Consider the following 20565-nt stretch of genomic DNA (forward strand, 5'->3'; position numbering starts at 1 on the left):
TTGAATCAACAGAAAGGAACAAAAAGAGACAACACGGTCTTTGTAAAGTATCGCTTGTCAAAGGATGAATTCATTTTTTGTTTTTTGTTTTTTCATCTGGGACAAATCTGATGAGGCTGTGTTTGGTTTGCTGATGACGTGGCAGCGAGAAGGCCAAACTTAATCACAGGTGTCTGAGGCAGAAAGTGCATTCAGGGCTAGTCTGGATTACAGGGCTCAGCGCTCACACAGCTGACGACAATGCAGAGTTTTCCAGCACTTGTGCTTACAGAAGTGCTTTGTTGACGCTACTGAATTTTGCAGGATTTCCGTAAAAGGAAAAGAAAAAAAAAAAAAACAAAAACAAGAAAACAAACAACGGCTCAAAACATAGATGGAGCTGAACCTAGGTCATGATCTGCACTACTGATAGAGGAGGAAGCCTCAGGAAACCTGAATACTCACTAAATGTCTGCTTCACACTGGAAAACGATGGATTTATGGAGGAAAAGTTTGTGTGTATGACTTGTGTATGACTGTGAATGTGTGTGCAGTAAGGTCTCACCTTTCGGCAACATTTCTTGCAGTCTGGAGGAAGCGAGCATGGTCGTTCTCTTTCAGACTCTGCTCGGCTTGGGTGATGAGGGCACTGGAACGTTCCAGACACTGTCTGCAGTTAGCAATCTGCTGAGCCAGCTTCCGAAGCTTCATCACCTACAATACACATCACAAGCTTTTCAGGCAACAAATAAATCCAATGACCAAATGAAGTATATCATATTTCATTTAAATCTCAGCATGATGGATGGTTAATCTATTTGAAGACACACTGTGTCCATCATCTCCTTACCCGACGAAAAATACATTTATCACTCAAGCTACACAGTGCCGCTTCACTGCACAAGATAAAAAAAGAAGGGTTTTGTCTGAGGGAAATTCCACAAATATTTTCAATATTTCTCGATAATCAAATATTCTGGATATAAACAAAGTCCTTCAGAGTGGTTTGATGAGAAATGCTCAGGATTGTTCCCAGCTTAGCGCACACATTCTTCTGAAAGCTACATTAAACATAGTTCATTCATTCATTCATTCATCATCTGTAAGCGCTTATCCAGTTCAGGGTCGCAGTGGGTCCAGAGCCTACCTGGAATCATTGGGCGCAAGGCGTGAATACACCCTGGAGGGGGCGCCAGTCCTTCACAGGGCAACACAGGCACACACACTTTTGAGTCGCCAATCCACCTGCAACATGTGTTTTTGGACTGTGGGAGGAAACCAGAGCACCCGGAGGAAACACACACGGACACGGGGAGAACACACCACACTCCTCACAGACAGTCACCTGGAGCAGGAATCGAACCCACAACTTCCAGGCCCCTGGAGCTGTGTGACTGCGACACTACCTGCTGCGCCACCGTGCCGCCCCTTTAAACATAGTTACTTAACGTAATTATATAAGTTATGAAAACAATTCCTGATGCACATTACATTTTTTAAATGTAGTCGAAGTGCACATTGTTCACTCCTTGTTCTGTGGATGCTGCACCATACAAAGCCCTGGTCTAGCCTTTTATCAAATGCACACTGATACCCACAATTGCTTTCCCAGCTGCTGTAAAGTAGTCGATTGCTTTGTAAGCTGCAGGGTGATAACAGCATTGATAAATATGCCTCTTTGCACTTGATGGATTAAAATGCCCTTTGAGAAGTCCCATCTATTGCTAGGTTATTAATGTGCCAAATCTCATCATAATGTAGCATCACAAACTCATGAAGAAAGCAATTCTCGTTATATAAATGCTGCATTTGAGTCATAAACTTTTTAAAGTGGCATGTGCATGTTACCAGTAAGCCAAGATGGGGCTGCATTATAATTGAGTTTGAAGGCAAGGAAATCTCATGATATGGAGATGTGCCCAAGCTCGGTCTCGTTTTCAGAAAAGGATGTGCGACATTTAGGAACAGCTGGAGATTTTTCTCGCTATCTTTTTCCAGACGAAGCTCTGAACATGCTGATAATATCCTCCTGCTGCACGACTCTGCCGAGATGAACTGTGTCGTGCATTGTTCTCTGGCGGAAAACACGAGGCTCGTCCAACTCTATATAAATGGGGCCTCTTACAGAACAGGACACTCTTTTCTCTTCCTTTCTCCCTCCCTCTTGCTTAAAAATACCCTCTGGGAAATGAGTGCAAGCAGCCCAGTGTGACCAAACTCACTACGCACCTCAGACCTGCTCAAACAAGCTCTGTTTTATTGAATTTCTTATACTCTTGTATTCTTATACTCAGCCAATAGAGTATTCTATGAGTAATATATATATGTTTTCTTTCTTGGGCAAGAGATTGATAGATGCAATACATCCTCAAAATGATTCATTCATCTTCTTGTGATTTAATGGAGATATGATATATTGCATAGTGGCACTGGTTTGATTTGTTTGGTAGACTGAATGATGAATCAACTAAAAAGTAGCTCTTCACTCTACAGGATTATAATTGATCCAAGCAAAATCGGGCTTGTTCTGACGGAATGTCTTCCTGCCAAAAAGGTTTGAATTTCTCAGGCCAGCACTAAAACAAATTGGGTAGTATAAAGAAGGATATTCATTTGCAATAAAAGTCCTGAAATAAGCTAAAAAATATCCCCACAGCACTAGAGCAAATCCTACAGATGCTTTCTGGCTGGGGCTTGTGAAGCTCTAAACCCTATTAATGCTGTGATGCTGAGGATTTCTGATGGAGCGTTATGGCCGAGACGGTAGTGAAAGGGCAAGGGCATAATCTCATATCACTCGCTTTTCATGCTACAGAGATCCTGCCATGTGGATGTGTCTCAGTAGAAGTCTTAACCGGCAAGTTCTGAAGATTAAGATGTCTGTCTGGACTTCACATAGCACTTCTCTAAAAACTGTTGCTCTCCTGTTCTCAACCCAGGAGAACATGCTGTCAAATAATGTCTGGGTAGAGCATAGTTACATGCGTTTCTTTTCAGAAAGTGAACAGGGCTAAGCTGATTGTGTACCGGTAACTGTGGAGACCCTTATGACATGTTTCTATTGCATGGTATCTACTTGGCTCAGCTCAGCATTGCTCTACACTCTTTTCAGTCCCTGGTCGCTTGTCCACTAGAACAGCTCCCCCATGAAATGTAGCCAGTGACATCACAAAACACTATCTCTAATGGGAACTCTAGGCTTTGAAAGCCACAACAATGGCAATGACAATGTTATGTACAATTTACGTCTGTGTTTGCATGTTGTTTTTGTTGTTTGGAAGTGAACACAGCCATTAGAGCCATTAGTCCAAGATAACACAGATCATTAGAGTCTTTTTCTTCCCTGTTACACATCCAAAAACCTCTTCAAAAACCACAGTGTAACTTGCAAGCTGTGTCAGATAAAAACAAATGTGATAACATCTGTACCTTGGAGATTTTTCACATGGCTATTTCTCACATGGCTATTAAACGTCAAGATTAACAAGTTGATCAGAGCTCTACAAGGTTAACACATCTCGTTTAGTCCATACTCTGCTTGCTTGGAACCAAAAAATACCTGATTCCAGGTACCAGGTACCAAATTTGCCTAATGGAAAAGCATAAAAACCGAGAGGAGCCGAGCTGAGGCGGTAAGGTACCATATAGTGGAAAATGCCACAACAGTCCTAAAGTCTAGGGCTAAGCTGAATGTGTATGGGCAACTGATGTGATGGGATGTTCCTAATGGTCCTATAAGAAGCATTGCTGAAATACTACTCATTGCTAGGGGTGCACTCATTTGATTACGCTTATGCAAACTGACTTAGTCCAGCTGAAACAGCACTTGAGAGAAATGTATAATATACTTGTACCTGCATTAAAAAAATATTGTAAAAGAGAAAAGTAAATCCATCATGGAAATGCTTTGAATATTTATAAAATGAAAAAAAAATTCAGTGCCAATTAGTGCTGTTGATCAACAAAAAAAGTTAACTAATTAATTTTCTAAAATAAACTGCAATTAATTGCATTGTCCCTTCTTAAGACTAAAGTGTTTAATAATGGATATTTCAATAAAACATCAATACAAGATCAAAATGATAGAATTATATTTATGTTATTAATTTATATTGATTTAAAAATGTAATGAAAACTTAATATAAAAGTTAATATGCTGGTCCTTCCTTGCAATTTCGTGAGGGAAATAAATGTGTGGTGTGATGTGCATGACGTACAGGTTAAAGCAAACTGTCCTTTTTTTACTTCACTTTAATATATCTGTGAAGTTTTGGTGTTTTTTTATTTTTGTCTCTTAGTTTGCGGAGTAAATTTTTAGAGAGGACTTTAGCATGAGACAGAAGTTTTAATTGAGAAAATTAACTGCACAGCACAGGAAATCGGGAAACATTTTAAATTAGCATAAAAAATATTAACGTTGAATTCTCACATGAGGTAATGTGCATTAACATTTTCATTTTGACAGCACTGATGGTGACATATATATATATATAAATATAAATGAACATATGTTCTAAAGCATATAGATATCTGCAGATATCAATATGATTCCCGTATCATCGTGATGTTGCTACCAATGAATAGCTCTTAAATGTGTTTAGTTTGTTCAAACCACAGCAGAACAATGCTGCCTGTGTTGGTGCTGGGGAAGATTTGTGCAGCCTTGGTTCTTCTCCCCTGAGGACGCTTGTTAAGTGAACTCAGGTGGCTGGAACCAGCGTGGTCAGTCTGGCTTGAATGAACTTAAAGCTTGGCGCTACATCTAATCTCATCAGCTTTGTGTCAACATTGCCCCCCCCAAACACTTCTCCTCTTGGACCCCCTCCTCCATCCCTATTGACTCAAGCTAGTGGTCCCCAGCATACAAAAGCACCCGTTCTAGCCAAAGCTTGTGCAGTGCTCTTAAAACAATAGGTGGCTGAATGTACACTATTCCTTCAGTAATGCAATGTCATCCATCTCTCCTGGCTATATTTCAAAGCAGTCTCAAAGGAGGCTACACAATCCCTTTAAGCTCATATGGCCCAGCATTTCTTTCCCTCTCCTTCCTTCTTTGCCTTTGTCGTCAGGCGTCTCATCAGTTATCTCTTCTGCTTTTTCCAGTGTCACAGACAGAAGGCGAGTGACGGGCCCGGCAGTGTCCCTCGTGCCGTCACACACAGAGTGACGAGTTTCGAGAGCATGCTTAGAGCTGTCAGCTCCATATGGGCCCCTCCGTTTGACAGACTGCCGGGGAACACGTTCAGATGGAGCTTTGAAAAACAAAGAAGAACCTGAACTCTTGTGAGAAGCCTATTGCGTTCAAAAGCTCGTCTTCTAAACCCCAGTCCTTTGTGGTGACTCAAGTAAGATTTTTAAACATAAATTCATCATTTTACTTGGTCTGAATACAAATTAGGCCATGTTTTCAATGCAGTCAATCACAGATAGATAATTTCAGATGCACAGTAGAGCATGCTTGGCATGCAGCTCACGAGCGCAGCCAGACGCAGCACCTCTGGGCCTAACTTGAATTTGCAATTAATTTCCCTCATGCCATGTCTTGGAGGAGCGTGAATGCGGGCAGCTGTACCTTGGACTCTTTGATCTTGACGGCGATGACCTGTTTCCTCTGGCGAATGATTTCCACCAGCTCATCACACTCCTCCACCAGCTTGGCTTCATGCATGGCTGTGTTTACCTGCGGGGAAATGGACAGAGAAGCTGTTAGCACGCTCAAGGTGGAGGTCAGCACTACAGTGTTCTTGCGTCAGAAATAATATGACAGTATGCTTCTATTTTTATGATACATTGCTTCACATTACACTTTTATATACACTGATCTGCCACAAGAGTAAAACCACTGAAAGGTGAAGTAAATAACATTTATTATTTCTTTACCTGCAGGTGAAGTGAAAATACATGGGGTGTTCAATAAGTTCTAAGTATTTGTATAATCTACAAATCCTGCATGGAATTTTATAATGCTTCTAGGAAGTGACTATTTATAGGGTATATATATAAATAAAAAATCAACAGCTTATTTCAGTTATTATAATTGTTGCAATCACTGAAAACTAAACCATTCTGAGTAAGTACACTGAAGAAATTTGAGAATTGTGACTATGGATTGCTCCCTACATCCCAGACTTAGCCCAGAGTGATTTTTAACTGTTCCCAAGAACTCACTGTAGAAAGCAATTTTCTGCTAATAGTGTAGTATAAATATGAAATGTATTTTAATGGGAATTGCTACATAGAAAAATAAAAATACTATAAATACTTATACGTTTTTCTTCACACTAAAAGCATTTCCTGAAGCTGATGTAATGGATGAACTTCAAGGCACTGTGTTCTAACAGCACTAAGCATTCTCTCATAGCCAGCAATAACCTTTATAGTAATTTGTGCTACAGCAGCTCTTCTGTGTGACAGAACCAGAAGTGTTTGCCTTCACCTTACATGCGCATCACTGAGCCTTGTGCAGCCATGAACCTACACTGATTCATTGGTTCTGTTTTATTGTACTTTTAAAAACCTACTTGCACCTGGTGTGACAAATTAATTGCATGGAACAATACTAACCACCGCATACTGCAAACACTCCACAAGATGTGAAGTTTTGAAAACGCTCTGACTGCAACATTATAACCATCACATATTGACCCTTGTCTGAGCGGTATTCACCTCATGCCACATTATATCCTTCCCCATAACAGGTGCCTTGTAATGAGATAATCAATGCTATTTACCTGTCTTTGGTTTTTACTCTTGTGGCTGATCAGTGTGTAGAATGTATTATAGAGTATAACTGTTCTACTGAATTGCTTGATTGGGCTTGGTAATTACTGAGTGAAATACTGTATGGTTTTCACTGTGGGATTCCCTTTTTAAGTAACATCCCCTCATAATTACACAAGGTTCTGACTCACCATCAAAGGCTCAAGCTCACACTCTCGACCCTTTATCACCCTACATGCCAATCTTGAACCAAAGCTCATTATGCACGTTAGATCCACTTAAGCTGCATTAATCACACACTCTAACACACTCTAATATATACACACACGTACACACAGTGACACAATTAATTCCATCTAGCTTGGATCCCATTATCAAAAGGGCTCTGTCAGAAACGGTAACAGCCTCAGTCTGAAGGAATAGTAACTCTTAAGCCTGTCGACTTGAAAACATATTGCAAGTTTTCCACAGAGTCTGGGCTGGAGATGATGGAGTGATGGAGATGAAAAATGTTCAGTGGCCTGTTTCCCTCTGCTCACACACTGCTCTCTTTCTCTGACTGGGATCATATGCAGCTGCAGGTCTCTGGGGACCATTTTAAAGACTGAGGCTGGCATGGGGAGCTGATTCATGCTGACACCTCTAATGTGTGGCACTGCGTAGCTGCTTCGTCTCCATGCTCCCACTGTCCTGCACCTGATTAATGTTTTAGTGAGACATTTTCGGCGAGATTTATCACACTGCTGGGGTCAGTTCAGGTCTCGGATAGAAACAGGCTCCTGTCTAAAAAGTGCCTGCTGTTGTCTCTGTGTATTAGCAACGGAATACATCAAAGCCTCCGGCGGAGTTTGGGTGTAATTCTGATGCTGTTGTGAAAAGTATTCCACCCGTAACCTGTTGTTTTGAGCAGATTTAGCTGAAGACAAGTTGTGCAACAGCTCCTGTTTGTGCAAGTTATGACCCTGCGATATTAGGCGGGTGCAATGTGAGCTGTGTGCTGCGGGTTTGGTTAATGACTCTGGCATCAAAGCCAGACTTCTGGTCTCAGTGAGACTCTCCCGCGTGTTTAATCTCCTAATCCACAGATGTGTGGATTGTTGTAGCCTGACGCCAGCGTGGGACATCTCAGGGTGAGCAGACAATCTTAACAGTGCTGAGCAGATGCCAAAGAGAGAGAGCTGGAGAGGTCTGTTTTTGCCCTGCCACTGATTAGAGCAACGTTTTCCTGTGTGCTGACAGCTTGGGACAGGCTGCTAGAGAGAGCTCTCAGTTCAGATCCTCAGGGGCCTTCGCCTGTGCTCTCAAAGAACAAGAGAGAGAGAGAGAGAGAGAGAGAGAGAGAGAGAGAGAGAGAGAGAGAGAGAGAGAGAGAGAGAGAGAGAGAGAGAGAGAGAGAGAGAGAGAGAGAGAGAGCCTATTAAAAAAGAATGCAGCACACGCATATGTGCTGCACTGTGGTGGCCAATGCCACACTGCTCCCCACACACCTGCTGGGTGAAACACTGACAAAACAAACCTGCTCTGTTCATCACTGGGTCAGTAAAGCCCTGTGGCCTGGAGGTGTGAAAGAGAATAGCAAAGATGGGAAACCTCCCCTGGAATTCAGGATCCCAGAGTGTCCAGTAAACATTCTCTCACCACTCCCACTGTGGTGGATCAGAGCTCATTTGTTTGCTTTTCTTTCAATCTTTGATTTAACCAGCAAAAGCTCCGTGAAACTGAGGAGTCTTTCATGAAGGAGCCCTGCTTACAGACCACAGAAATGATCAGCGGTGCCATGACCCCATAAACTCTTTATAAACTCTCCCTATCATCCCTCATGTTTTATATACTCACTGCTAAGATCTCTCATTATGACCCCATTTAATATTTTGTGGTTAGGGACAGCGCTGTAGCGGAGCTCAATTTAATGTCACTGCCGCTGCATAAACTGTGCATGAGACATGGGAATCAGTGCTGAATTTTAAAAGCTAAATGCAAAAAAGTGCCATTTATTAGGAGTCTCACATACTTCTATAGGTTTTACAGAAGACGAGAATAGAGAAATGTGATACATAACACGTATAAAGGAATCCACATTCCAGGCATGTCTGTCTGAGGTTTACAGCTCTGCATCTGTCCTGATACACTTCATTATAGCAAGTAGCTCTTGGGGCAAAACAACAGCACTTAGTTTTTAAGACATCTAGCTTGTATTATCCATGGCTCCAAGATTAGTTTATTGTTATGTCTTATTTGATCTTCTATAATTTAATGGTGCGTTTTAAATAAACATGACAAATGGGCCAGGCCTGCAAGAGAAAATATTTCCTAAGGTAATTGGCGGGTTGTTTGAGAAGCATGTTCTCGCTGTGGTCTTGAATAATTAATCCTTTAAAAAAGATGGAACACAATACCACGATGGCATTTGACGCAGACTTAATTTGCTCTCCCTTATAATATAAGCACATTCAGCCTGTAATTCCATTAAAGAAAGTCATGTTTCTGTAACACATTAAACAGGATCTAATCAAAACCGAGGTGCAGAGGGGAGAGGGGATACACAAAGCTTCTCTCAGTGTTACTGCTGCAGTTCAGAGAAGGGACGTGCGAGTATGTGTTCAGGTATGGTTCAGCTGAGGTGAGAGACAGAGAGAGAGAGAGAGAGAGAGAGAGAGAGATACTACACTGCCCTGGGAGCTTTGGCAAGCCTGATTTCTGCTAATGAAATAACGATGGCTTGTCACTTGCCTTTGCTGGAGCTACAGAAAGGACACTGGCCCTGACAGTGTGTTCAGAGTTGCTTGTCTGAATGAAACTCCACTCTGTTGTGTATGTTCTTCTCTGGGCTTATCTTGATATTCAGAGCAACTGGCCTTGGAAACTTTCAGTAAAGTCAGTAAGGTGACATAATATGGCATATTATCTAGCTTTTAATACATTTTCATTATTTTTCTGAATTTTTAAATAGTACAAATCATATCAGTTCTGTAGACACTAAAAATGTATGCTACATTGAGTGGGTTGCCCATAGGGTGGCCATGTTTAAAGCAGGTGTAGTACAGAATCAGTGGTAAGTTCAGGTCACTGTGTTTCATAACACAAAGTCTCACTGGAGAAAATTACTGATTGCTCCTTTAAAGAACCACTTGCATATACATTTATTACCCATGGATACACCTTTCTATCATAGGCATTAAATAGCATTTATCATGTAATTAAAATGATTACAATGCTACTTTACTCATCAGGAAACTGCAAAAATATGGCAAGACAGTGGTTTCATTAACAGACATTTGAGAATCCTTGTGATGCGGAATATAAACAAGCTTTAAAAAAAGCATCACACATATTGTCAGTTAAGAATTAACATGTAATGAGCATAATATTTTACTGTGTCACTAAATTTGAATTTAAAAGCAACAATAACAAATATTTTTGCCCAGTAGTAAAAGAAGTATTTACATATGACATTCATAACAGATTCAGATCCATTGCTTCAAAATGATTCAATATGTGGACTCTACGAGCATTTTCCATTTTCCATTTACACTGAGGATTCTGAATTTGTTATTCAGCAATAATCATACAGAATCCCCATCTCCTTGACGGCATATTCTTGGCAAATTCAGTGTTGCTTGAATAACAGGATCAGAATATGCCATAGAGCAGATGATGACTCCATATGATTATTATCTCAGTACGTCTCTGTTCATATGGAGATGTGGCCAAAATAAAAATCCTCTCAAATTTTCTCAGGATTTCATTATTATTACTTTGTGGACCTGCACTGGGGACAACTATATGGAATCACTGTGTTGTCTATGTCGGCTATACTGATCCTGTTTTATGAACATTACTGGATGTAAGAATATTAATCACATTAGACAAACCTTTGAAGGTCTTAAACACTAAATAACAAGAACCACCACTGTTTACTTTAATCTCCAGAATAAAAATGTAGTTATCAGTACAAGTGATAGACTAATCTGGACAATAATTCTATTCTATTATTTAAACTACTCTCACAGAAGGGTTAACAGGGTCTGATGACGACGATGATGACGATGATGATGATTAATGCTGAGAGTAGTGTTGGACTGATGGCTTGGCTGTACTCACCTCCACCTGTTGGCAGATCTGGATGAGTTTAGCCATCTGGTTCTCCAATTCACTGTTCCTCTTCACCAGATTGGTCAAGTTATTCTCCAGGGTTTGCTGTTGGAAAGAGGAATACATGGCATTGAGATAAGAAGAGAATCAAGCCAACTCTCCAAAACGGTGCTATGCCAGTATCTACGATCTTAAAAATAAAAGGCTCTTAAATGGTAATTGCTTAAGCATATGGTTTGAGGAAAAATACCCAAGAAAAACAAAAAAATTAGATGGTATCGAGTGAGTGTTAGAAGTCCAGCAAATGTTTAATGAAAATAGGTGAAAGATATATATTAAAACAAAGCTTAAAATGTTATCTGAGCCCTAATAGTTATACCATATCTACCTAAGAATTATATTTGAGTGGTTCTAAAATTCTTAGAGCACTATAGTTGAGGACATTTGAGATGGTGGGTTAGTTTTCACTCACTGTTGGTGCTCGTGGACTGCATGGGATCATCTCGACTCGCTTTTAGCTGGTCGCTTTTCCCCTAGCACAGCTTCGTTGTGAAATGGAGCTGGTGATCTCAAAAAAACCCACCTCTAACGAGAACTACAGGCTTTGAAAACAACAACAATGCCAGCAGTAAAGTTAAGTGCTGATTACTCCTTGTGTATTCTCGTGTTGCTTTTGTTTTTTTTTTGGACTGAATACAGTTCCGCGCCCCAGTTCTCACAGATCAGTTTTCCTTGTTGCACATTAGGGTTTCTCATCGGCCACCAACCCAGGGAGCATTTGAACCTCTTCAAAACACCTCGGGATAATGTGAGATGTTGTTGTGAGTCGGATAAAAGCAAATGTGAAAGCTGCTGTAATTTCAGAGATTTTACAACAAAGGCTAGTTTGAAGCTCTGCATTTTGTGGTGATTGACAGATTTCTTGGGCAATTAGTACCTACTTGCCTCAGTTGGAACCATAAGCGAGCGGGGACTAAAAAAGTACCTGGGTCCAATAACAGAGTACCAGATTTGGCCAGTGGAAAAGCAAAAGTCGAGTCATGAAGGTTCCATGCAGTGGAAATGTGCCATAAGTTTCCCTGAACTGAGCACAGTGAGGCCATGAGGTGTGGGTAAAAATGTTTGTGTGGAACAAACTACAACCATCTCATGATTGTTGACAGGGCTGCTTTTTTATGCAAGATTAGGACTTAAGTAGACCAAAAGACTTCATTAATTTACTGTAACCACAAGGCAGGAACACACCCTGGAGTGGGCTCCAGTCCTTCGCAAGGAAAGAAGGAAGAAACCTGAGCACCTGGAGGAAACCCATGCAGATAGGAGGAGAATCCTCACAGACAGTCACCTAGAGTTGGACTCAAGCCCACAACCTCCAGGTCCCTGGAGCTGTGTGACGGCGACACCTACCTGCTGCACCACAGTGCCGCCCTCACCAAATGACTTGTTCAGCAAAATACATTATTTTAACACAGCAAAATTATTCCTAAGACAATTTGGTACTGGCATACTGTGTGCCTACAAGAGCACATAGGTTCTAAAACCTAAGAAGAAGTCACTGATTGTTTAAAGGCCCTTCCACTGAATGTTTTAAATAATTCCAAAGACCACCTTTTCTTTTTCAAGGTGTTGTGAGATCGGTTTACGATCACTATGCATTTGACCGTCTTGGAAGAATATCCAACACGCAACAGAAAGTAATGCATCAAATGCCATGTTCATGTTGAAATAGCATGTTACGTGACATCAACCTGAATGATCACGGTTGCTGTGTTTGGGCACAGCTTACACTAAACCTCACTGGATTATCTGTTAATATTTTGGTATGGAGCAATGTTAGTATAAAACACCAGAGAGACAGACACACTGTGTGAGTTTCAGATAACAGAAAATTAGTACCACACCTCAAACAGTAATCATCTGTCAGGGGGAGTGGTTAGAACAGGGAGATTTCTGCAGTGCTGGGTGGGCTGATGGGTGCGCCAGCTTCACAAGCCCTAGAATCCACTCAGAACAATCTGTCTCTTAGTAATGCTCTCTAAAATAAAGGTTAGCCAGAGATTTTCTGTTTGGGTCTTTGTGTGCCAGAAGGCAGACTGTAAGGCGTTAACAGAGAAGGCCCACACTCCATGTGTTATCAATGACTAATCTCAGCTAAAAACTCCAACTCCAAAGGAGTAAATAGAACTCGGTGTGAGTTTATTAGACCTCAGTAACATGAACAAAACAGCACAATGCCACTATGATGCACTATGAGGAATGTTATGATGCAACTGATAGAGCTGTGCATGCTGAAAAAGAGAATAATAATAATAATAATAAAAAATACAAGCAATGCACCGGTCCAAATGAAATCAAAGTGTTTCTGCAGAGCTATACGTGCGTCTAACAAGGTGCTGTGTGTCGGCCGGGATGAGAGGATGAAAGAGAGACGAAGTAGGGTGCTGAAGAGGCGGATGGTTGGGTAATGACATGGGTGGAGAACACAAAGCCAGCCGAAGTGCGAGGTGTTGAAAAGCACGGGACGGTGCTACAATCACAGTCACAATCACATCCACGATAATGATGACGATATAATCAGCATTCAGAAAGGAGGTCAGAGGCTGGCTGGCTACCTTTGTCATGGCGACAGGCTGGTCATGCATGTGGGATGCAGAGTGGCCCTGTCCACCTGTCCCCCCCACCTCCCCTCAACCCCCCACCAGCACAGAGAAGGGAAAAGGCAGCCTGTGACTCACCGCGGCGCTTGTCTTTGATGCCTCCATAACCGCTTCAGATAGTCTGCCAGGGCTCACTTGAAAAGCCTATGAACACACACACACACATACACACAGCCTTACTGAGGTAGCCCACTAATCTGACTGGGGCTGGATGTCCCTGCTCTGTTGCTTCTCTTTGTCTCGCTGTCTTTTCCCCCTCTCTCGCTTTCTCTGTCTCTCTGCCTCTACTGTGCGGGACACCTGGACTCAGGTAAAGTGGATATGGCGGCTGTGAATGTATGTGCTGAGTGTGTGCCAATGGCTTTCCTCGATTCGGTGGATGGTTGCGTCAGGCTGAACATTTTTGAAATTCAGGGAGGCTGGGCCGAGGACAGATGGGGGTCATTAATTAAAGACTGAATAAGAAGGTTGGGATGATTTATACATCAAACCCAGCGCAGAGCTTCCCTGGAGAAAGCAGACAGGAAGCAAGCTGCCAGGAGTGCAGGAGCTAGAAAAGACAAGGAGTTGTAGGGTCCAGTCAAAGTGGCACTATGTGAAGATGGAGATTGAGGAGGAGGATACCAGGGAGGCATAGCTACAGAGAAGGAGGTTCTCTGTGCAGAGTCACATTTGAAACAAATTAGAGCTTTATTTATAATTACATTTTATTTCATCATTTATTTATCAAAGATGTCTACCTCCTATAGACACCTCCTTTCATATTTAGCAGGTGTCCAATGCAAGTAAATTGAATTGTATGCTGACATTTTTTATTATCATTAAGGTACTGTAGCATAACGTTTTATAAAAAGACAATAACAATCTTAATATTGCCCACACATTGATGGTAGGATGAGAGAAGCACACAGACACTGAGCAACACAGAGAGCAACACAGAAAATGTAAGAATAATAGAGAGAGAGAGAGAGAGAGAGAGAGAGAGCGAGAGAGAGACTGAGACAGGTCCCAGGAGAAAAGTGGCACCGAGGCCCTCAGTCCATAGAGTTGCAGAGCCATTGAGAAATGCGCTCATTAAAGCAGACACCAGACTTCAAAGCCTCAGCTTAGCTCCAGCCATGCAAGAGCAGTCAGCACACTCAGGGACAAAGACACAGAGAGAGAGACAGGCAGAGACAGAAAGGAGATAGAGACCCCGCAGAACACAGAGCAGAGGGAACCAATAAAAAAGAGGAGAGTAGTGCAGAGAGAGAGAAAGAACTTTGAGAATGTCTGAATACATGAGGGTTGGGTGGGGTGGCGAGGGGCAGTTGGAGAGGCAGTGAGGGTCCTTCAATATGAGAGGCATCCACACAGAAGCTGGGATGAGAGTAATGATGATGATGAGTGAGAGAGAGAAAGGGAGCAAAGCGAGATATAAAAAGATAGAAAGAGAGAGGTAGAGAGGAACAAGTAATACAGGTTTGGAATGAGACAGAAGAAAAGAGGATGAAGAGAACCTATTTAGAGAGAAATAGAGAGGAGAACAGGAAATAAAAGAAACAAACAAAGGGAGAGAGAGAGGAACAAGCCACAGCAAGTGAACTCTTTCTAAAGAGGAGCAGCACCCTGTCATCAGTCTATCACACACCCATCTCGCTGCATTATGTCATCCTCGTGTGACATCACCACTGATGCTCCAGGTATTCTCTACTTCACCATTTTTGCCTCGAAGGAGGGACACCACTGACCTCATAACACAGTCAGCCTCGGTCCTCCAGGAGTTCTGTGGCCTTTCGCATTCTTAATCACGCTTGCCCCATGAACTCTAAGTGCTAACTGTCCAGAAGATTCAAAATACACATTACCATCCTTACTGAAGAGACGACATTCTGGCCCAGATAAGAAACAGCGCGCTGAGATCAGTTCTGGTGATTCGCTGAGCTATGCAGAGCTCTAGATGTTAGTGTCTTAATAGGCACAGATAGCAACCTTTACATTTTCGCCATCAGAGCAACAACAACACATTTTGAAAAAAAGAGCTGGGTCCCGGGGTGAGAAAAGCACAGACTTCAAAGCAGCGGCCTTTAATTATTTCAGCATCCCTCTCCCAGAATGAGAAGATGGTGCGAGAGACACAAACAAACACAGCACATCGGCGCTTCACATACTGCGTTAACAAGAGGCTTTTTTAGTGCATGGACATGTCAGGAGCCAGAGCCTGCTGGGAAAAAGACTCAGAACATGATAATATTCCATACTGTCGCTTTGAAACCACACACACACACACACACACACACACACACACACACACACACACACACACACACACACACACACACACACACACACACACTAGGAAGCCACTCATTTTTTTGCCAGGCTTGGCTTCTAATTAAACAGTCCGCTTCATTTAGTTCTGCCCACATTAGCCCTGTTCCAGTCTTGTCTTGGGAGCAGCTTTAAGCCCTTAACAGAGTTAGCTTTTTCTTAGTTTTTTCTTAATAATCTCAATTTGCCAATGTGCCATGATCTGATTTGACCTTTTCCCAAAATCCTGGTTCACACTGATTTAGACTCTATGTCTCCCAAAAGGCACTATGATTTCTGTATGTGGAAGTTTAAAACATAGTTGATATGATATCCTACATTATTATCACATAGTCTACATTGTATCTAACATTAAGGGAATAATTAGATGTTGAGCCACGCTGGTTGAACATGCTGCAGATGATGCCTGTACTAAAGCCACACATGGTGTAGTGTACAATGTGTAACATCAGATTTTAGACATCAGACAAATCCACATCAGGTGGCAACGTTAGTTGGATATGAAAATATATGAAACTACATCCTAGACTGAACATATATTCAGTTCTATACACATCAGCGTAAGGGAACATCTCTAAATTGATTGCTACTGGTATAAAAAGGGAAAGCAGACATAATACACCCCCATAAGTCCACACCAAATCACCACATTTTCATGATTCATATATTTTTGTAAAAAGTGTTGACAGGCCAGGTGGGGCAGGCATTTTCCCTACACTCCTCTATGCTCTCTGGTAAATCAGCTTAGAATGAAGACACTCACAGCAAAATCTGCCACAGCGAATAAAAGCCACCAGCATGGGGACGACATGCAAAGAACATCCAGCCATGCAGCAGTGTGCAAGCAGCTTGAAGGTTAAAAAGACAAGTGTCAGGAGAATCTCTCTCTCTCTCTCTGTCTCTCTCTCTCTCTCTCTCTCTCTCTCTCTCTCTGTCTCTCTCTCTCTCTCTCTCTCTCCTGAGAAAAAATCCCTTTGAGGGAAGCTGGTGGTTCTGCAAAATAACTGAAATGAGAAAAATCTGCTCATCTTAATTAAAGGACATCGAGGGGGAGAGCACCTGCTCAATAGATAAAGCTAAAAATATTGCTCCATTAGAAGACAATCATTATCCATCAAAAAACACACTTAACATCTGCTGGAGAGCTACTCCACTGAGAGCCGCTTCTCTGTTCATGTGAGTCTCGTTGTCTTACTTTATTTTTTTTTTTTTTTTTTTTTTTTACTGCCCCTTAGAAGCTGTAGTTGGAATCAGCAATAACAAAGGCATATTTGATATTCATATTAATAATGTCTCACTCTTAGCCCTTTGAAGTTTTATATAACAAAAGTTTTAATCTTATTTTTTGATAAATAATGTGTGATCTAAAAGGTCAATAAATACGATGGACTGGACTTTTCATTAGCTGACGGGCAACATTTATACATTGTTAAAAAAAGGATGTGTTGTTTTATTTTTAGTGGTTAATTTAACCGAGTTGATAAATAATTGAGGAGTTGGTGTGTTCTCCCCGTGTCCGTGTGGGTTTCCTCCGGGTGCTCCGGCTTCCTCCCACGCTCCAAAAAACACACGTTGGTTGATGGATTGGCGACTCAAAAGTGTCTGTAGGTGTGAGTGTGTGAGGAATGTGTGTGTGTGTGTGTGTCACCCTGTGAAGGACTGGCGCCCCCTCCAGGGTGTATTCCCGCCTTGCGTCTAATGATTCCATTTAGGCTCTGGACCCACCGCGACCCTGAACTGGATAAGGGTTACAGATAATGAATGAATGAATGAATGATAAATAATTGTATAATTATTGTTATTATTATTTTTGTATATTGTTTTACATACATATTTACATTTTTACAATGGCTTCAAAAAAAGAAATAAACAGAAAAGTGATTAAAATCCTGACTTAAATGTATTAACACATAATGTAAATGTAAAGCAGTATCTCAGTAGATATTTCTATACCTAATTATGCAGTTACAGTGAAAAAGGACATGAATACAATAACGCCAACTCTAGACATCTAAGAATTGTGTCAGTCTGCTATTGGTACCACCACGAGTATCACTCACTGCCAAACATCCTCACCTCAGTAATCTTAGCTGGAACAGAGGCTGGGGTGAGAAGACTCCCCTCTCCACTTTGGCACTTACTGAATACAGGGACCATGAATGGAAGAGTGAGTGAGTGCCACTGTGAGTCTTCTTTTTGGGTGCCCCTCCTGATCCTTCCATTACCCTGGCAAAGCTCTAAAATGGAAAAAAATGTCTGATGGCTGAGGCTGGCAGTCAGACAGGCAGGAAGCCCCTCTAATGAGGCCATTATCTCTTAACTCAGTGCCTCCTGGGCTGGTATTGGCAACGGTTGGAGAGAGAGAGGACATGTCATATGCCCTAAGCATATAGGTTCTAGCTAATGGCCATTACAGAGCATGAGCAAACAACTGGTCATACAAATACGCCAGACAGACATGTCGGCGGCTGTGATATGAATCAGAAGACATGCACAATCAAAGCAAAAGACTTGGAGTCTCAAAAATACACCAGTACAACACATTCAGGTGTTTATGATCATAATTTCTTTTGCTACTGATCTAAAATATAGAAGATTGTGCTCTGCTTCTGCCCTAACCCCTCGCCTCATATGCAGTCAGTGATTACCGTCGCAAGGTGATTGGTGGCCCAGCATCTCTCCGTCAGACAGCATAACAAATGGTTTATTCAAGAAATTAATTTGCGGATATAAGCCTGGGCTCCTCTGCCAATGAGTTAAGTGGCATCAATTTGGACAAGCATTGGAATATCTAAAAGAGTGACTCACACGGCATGTCTGGGAAATAGCTTTACATTTCATTTTGTGTAACACAATTAGAGGCTGCCGATTTTGCCCATATTCGAATGTCATGGTGATTCGCTTCTCTCCGGAGAGGGGGAGCTCGCTAGTGCCTCCGATGAATCATCCACCCTAAGTCCGGCCCCGGGGTTCAAGCTTTTTTCGGCAGATGATCCGCTTTGGAAAGTGTTGGGCTGAACGACGAAGGGCCTGGAGCCCAAACACTGGGATTTGGCCTGGTGGGTGCAGGTGTGTAGTCTACACCTCCAGCCAGGAATGCTGGGGTTTGTTGTTCTCAGAGTTTCATTAAACCAGTGTGAAGTGAAGGTGAGAAAGAGGGTGGAGGTAGAGAGGAAAAGAAAGGCTCTCATCGCAGGGCTGACAGCATGAATTATGGCATTTGTGAGTGGGAATGAGCAACAAAATGTGTGTGCTTCAAGAGGAAGCTTATTATAATCTGAGGTTTTATGGTTTGTTGTTTTAGGAGACAAGGCACTCCTTTGAGATCTAGGGGTTGCAGTAAATCATTTGACAGCGCTTAGCATGACAACAGAATGAATTATTGAAGTGATGGAATTCAGATCTCGTCGTGAAGGCAGTCGGCTGTCTTGGCCTAGTTTCTTTCTAGTAAATCATAACACCCCTTGCGTCCACTGAACCAGCTTATACGTCAGATTCTACTTACAACTACCATATGAGCAATGGCACACTTGGCCTTTTATAAAGGGCCCGTATGCATCTGCGATCAGAGATGAATATTTCTTGGCAGATCTTGCACTTATACATTACAAATTCTCCTACATTTCTCATCCACTTGAAGGGATTAAGGCAGTTCGGACATAATTAAAAATTCAGGAAAGTGTAATCAATTAACTCAGGGTTTTGACTCAACAAATTCTGAAACCATTATTCATTTTTATGGATTTTAACAAGTCATAAAACGCAAGTGTGTTTTTTGTTTATGTTTGGAAATCCTCTCAATTAAATCCAGTCTTTGCATGCAGAAAATTCAAATCCTAAAATCTGCAAATCCTCTATGAGCCAAGCTAGAAAACGTCTCCCCATTGAAGATGCTCCTGTTTACAGTGAAGCACATGGCCTGGCATGTGCAGGGACTTGCCATTTGAAGTCTTGTTGAGGATGATGGGTGAGTCAGCCTGTCGTCCAGGATCACAAGGCCCTGTTGTCCCTTCTGTCCCACCATTCCTCTTTCTCCGCCTCCTCGTCTCATATTCTTGGACAAAGTGAGGCTAGTGAACAGTGGTCTATTGCGAACAGAGAATTCTCTGAATTCTGTCTTCTGGACCTTTGCTGGCGTAGTTAAAAATGCCAGTGGCATTTCAGCATTTTTCTAACTATAATTCCCTTTAAAGTGCTTTAACAGCTCCATTCTTTCCAAACTTAAGCCAAGCTATGTCTTTTTAAATGCAGGCAGTGTCTGGTCTCTGGACTTGAAGATAAGGCTCATAACTAGCGGGGACCCTCTTCACCGCCAGCCCCCTTCACAAGAGACAAAAACGCCTCACTGGCACGCCATGTAAACATGTTTTGAATGGGGGATGAAACGGTATGCTGACGGCAAGAGTGACAAGGGCTGTTTTCTTGGCGGGTTCACAGCAAAGACGCGGCCTAGTTCTTGAGCCACAGGAGACTGAGGCGGGCGTTTGAGATGCACAACAAGGCCGAGTGTAATCTGGCGGCGGCAGAGGAGGCAAGAGGAGCTCTCTAAACTTTATCTAAGTCCCTAATTGACCACATAAAAAGAAATGTGTCTTTTTCAACAACAATCTGGAGGATAGTTTCTAAAATACAAAAAATAAAATGTTTCTGAGATTCTGAGTTTATTTTCAGTCTCTCTTTTCAGTAGAGCTGTGCCCAGGATGGGGCTTAATACACAGACATTGCATCACGCCACAATGTCTGTGAACCAACAAGGGTCTGCAGACAGAGCTGTGTCACTGATTAACACTCTGTGTCCAGCAGTTAA

General features: G+C 42.0%; 1 protein-coding gene across 4 annotated transcripts in view; it reads right to left on the bottom strand.

The window, feature by feature from the left end:
• The window catches only part of mid2 (midline 2), a 133687-nt gene that overhangs the window by 18295 nt on the left and 94827 nt on the right, over positions 1-20565 (bottom strand). For 3 of the 4 annotated variants that reach the window (XM_066649704.1, XM_066649703.1, XM_066649702.1), the window contains exons 3-6: positions 13527-13592; positions 10801-10896; positions 5552-5659; positions 545-693 (exon numbers count right to left, since the gene is read on the bottom strand). In XM_066649704.1, coding sequence (XP_066505801.1) covers positions 545-693; positions 5552-5659; positions 10801-10896; positions 13527-13592 — 419 coding nt within the window. The remainder of the gene's footprint in view (positions 1-544; positions 694-5551; positions 5660-10800; positions 10897-13526; positions 13593-20565) is intronic. The other variant, XM_066649705.1, reaches the window with a different exon arrangement.

Source organism: Hoplias malabaricus, chromosome 17, assembly GCF_029633855.1.
Source record: "Hoplias malabaricus isolate fHopMal1 chromosome 17, fHopMal1.hap1, whole genome shotgun sequence".
Lineage (NCBI taxonomy): Eukaryota > Metazoa > Chordata > Actinopteri > Characiformes > Erythrinidae > Hoplias > Hoplias malabaricus.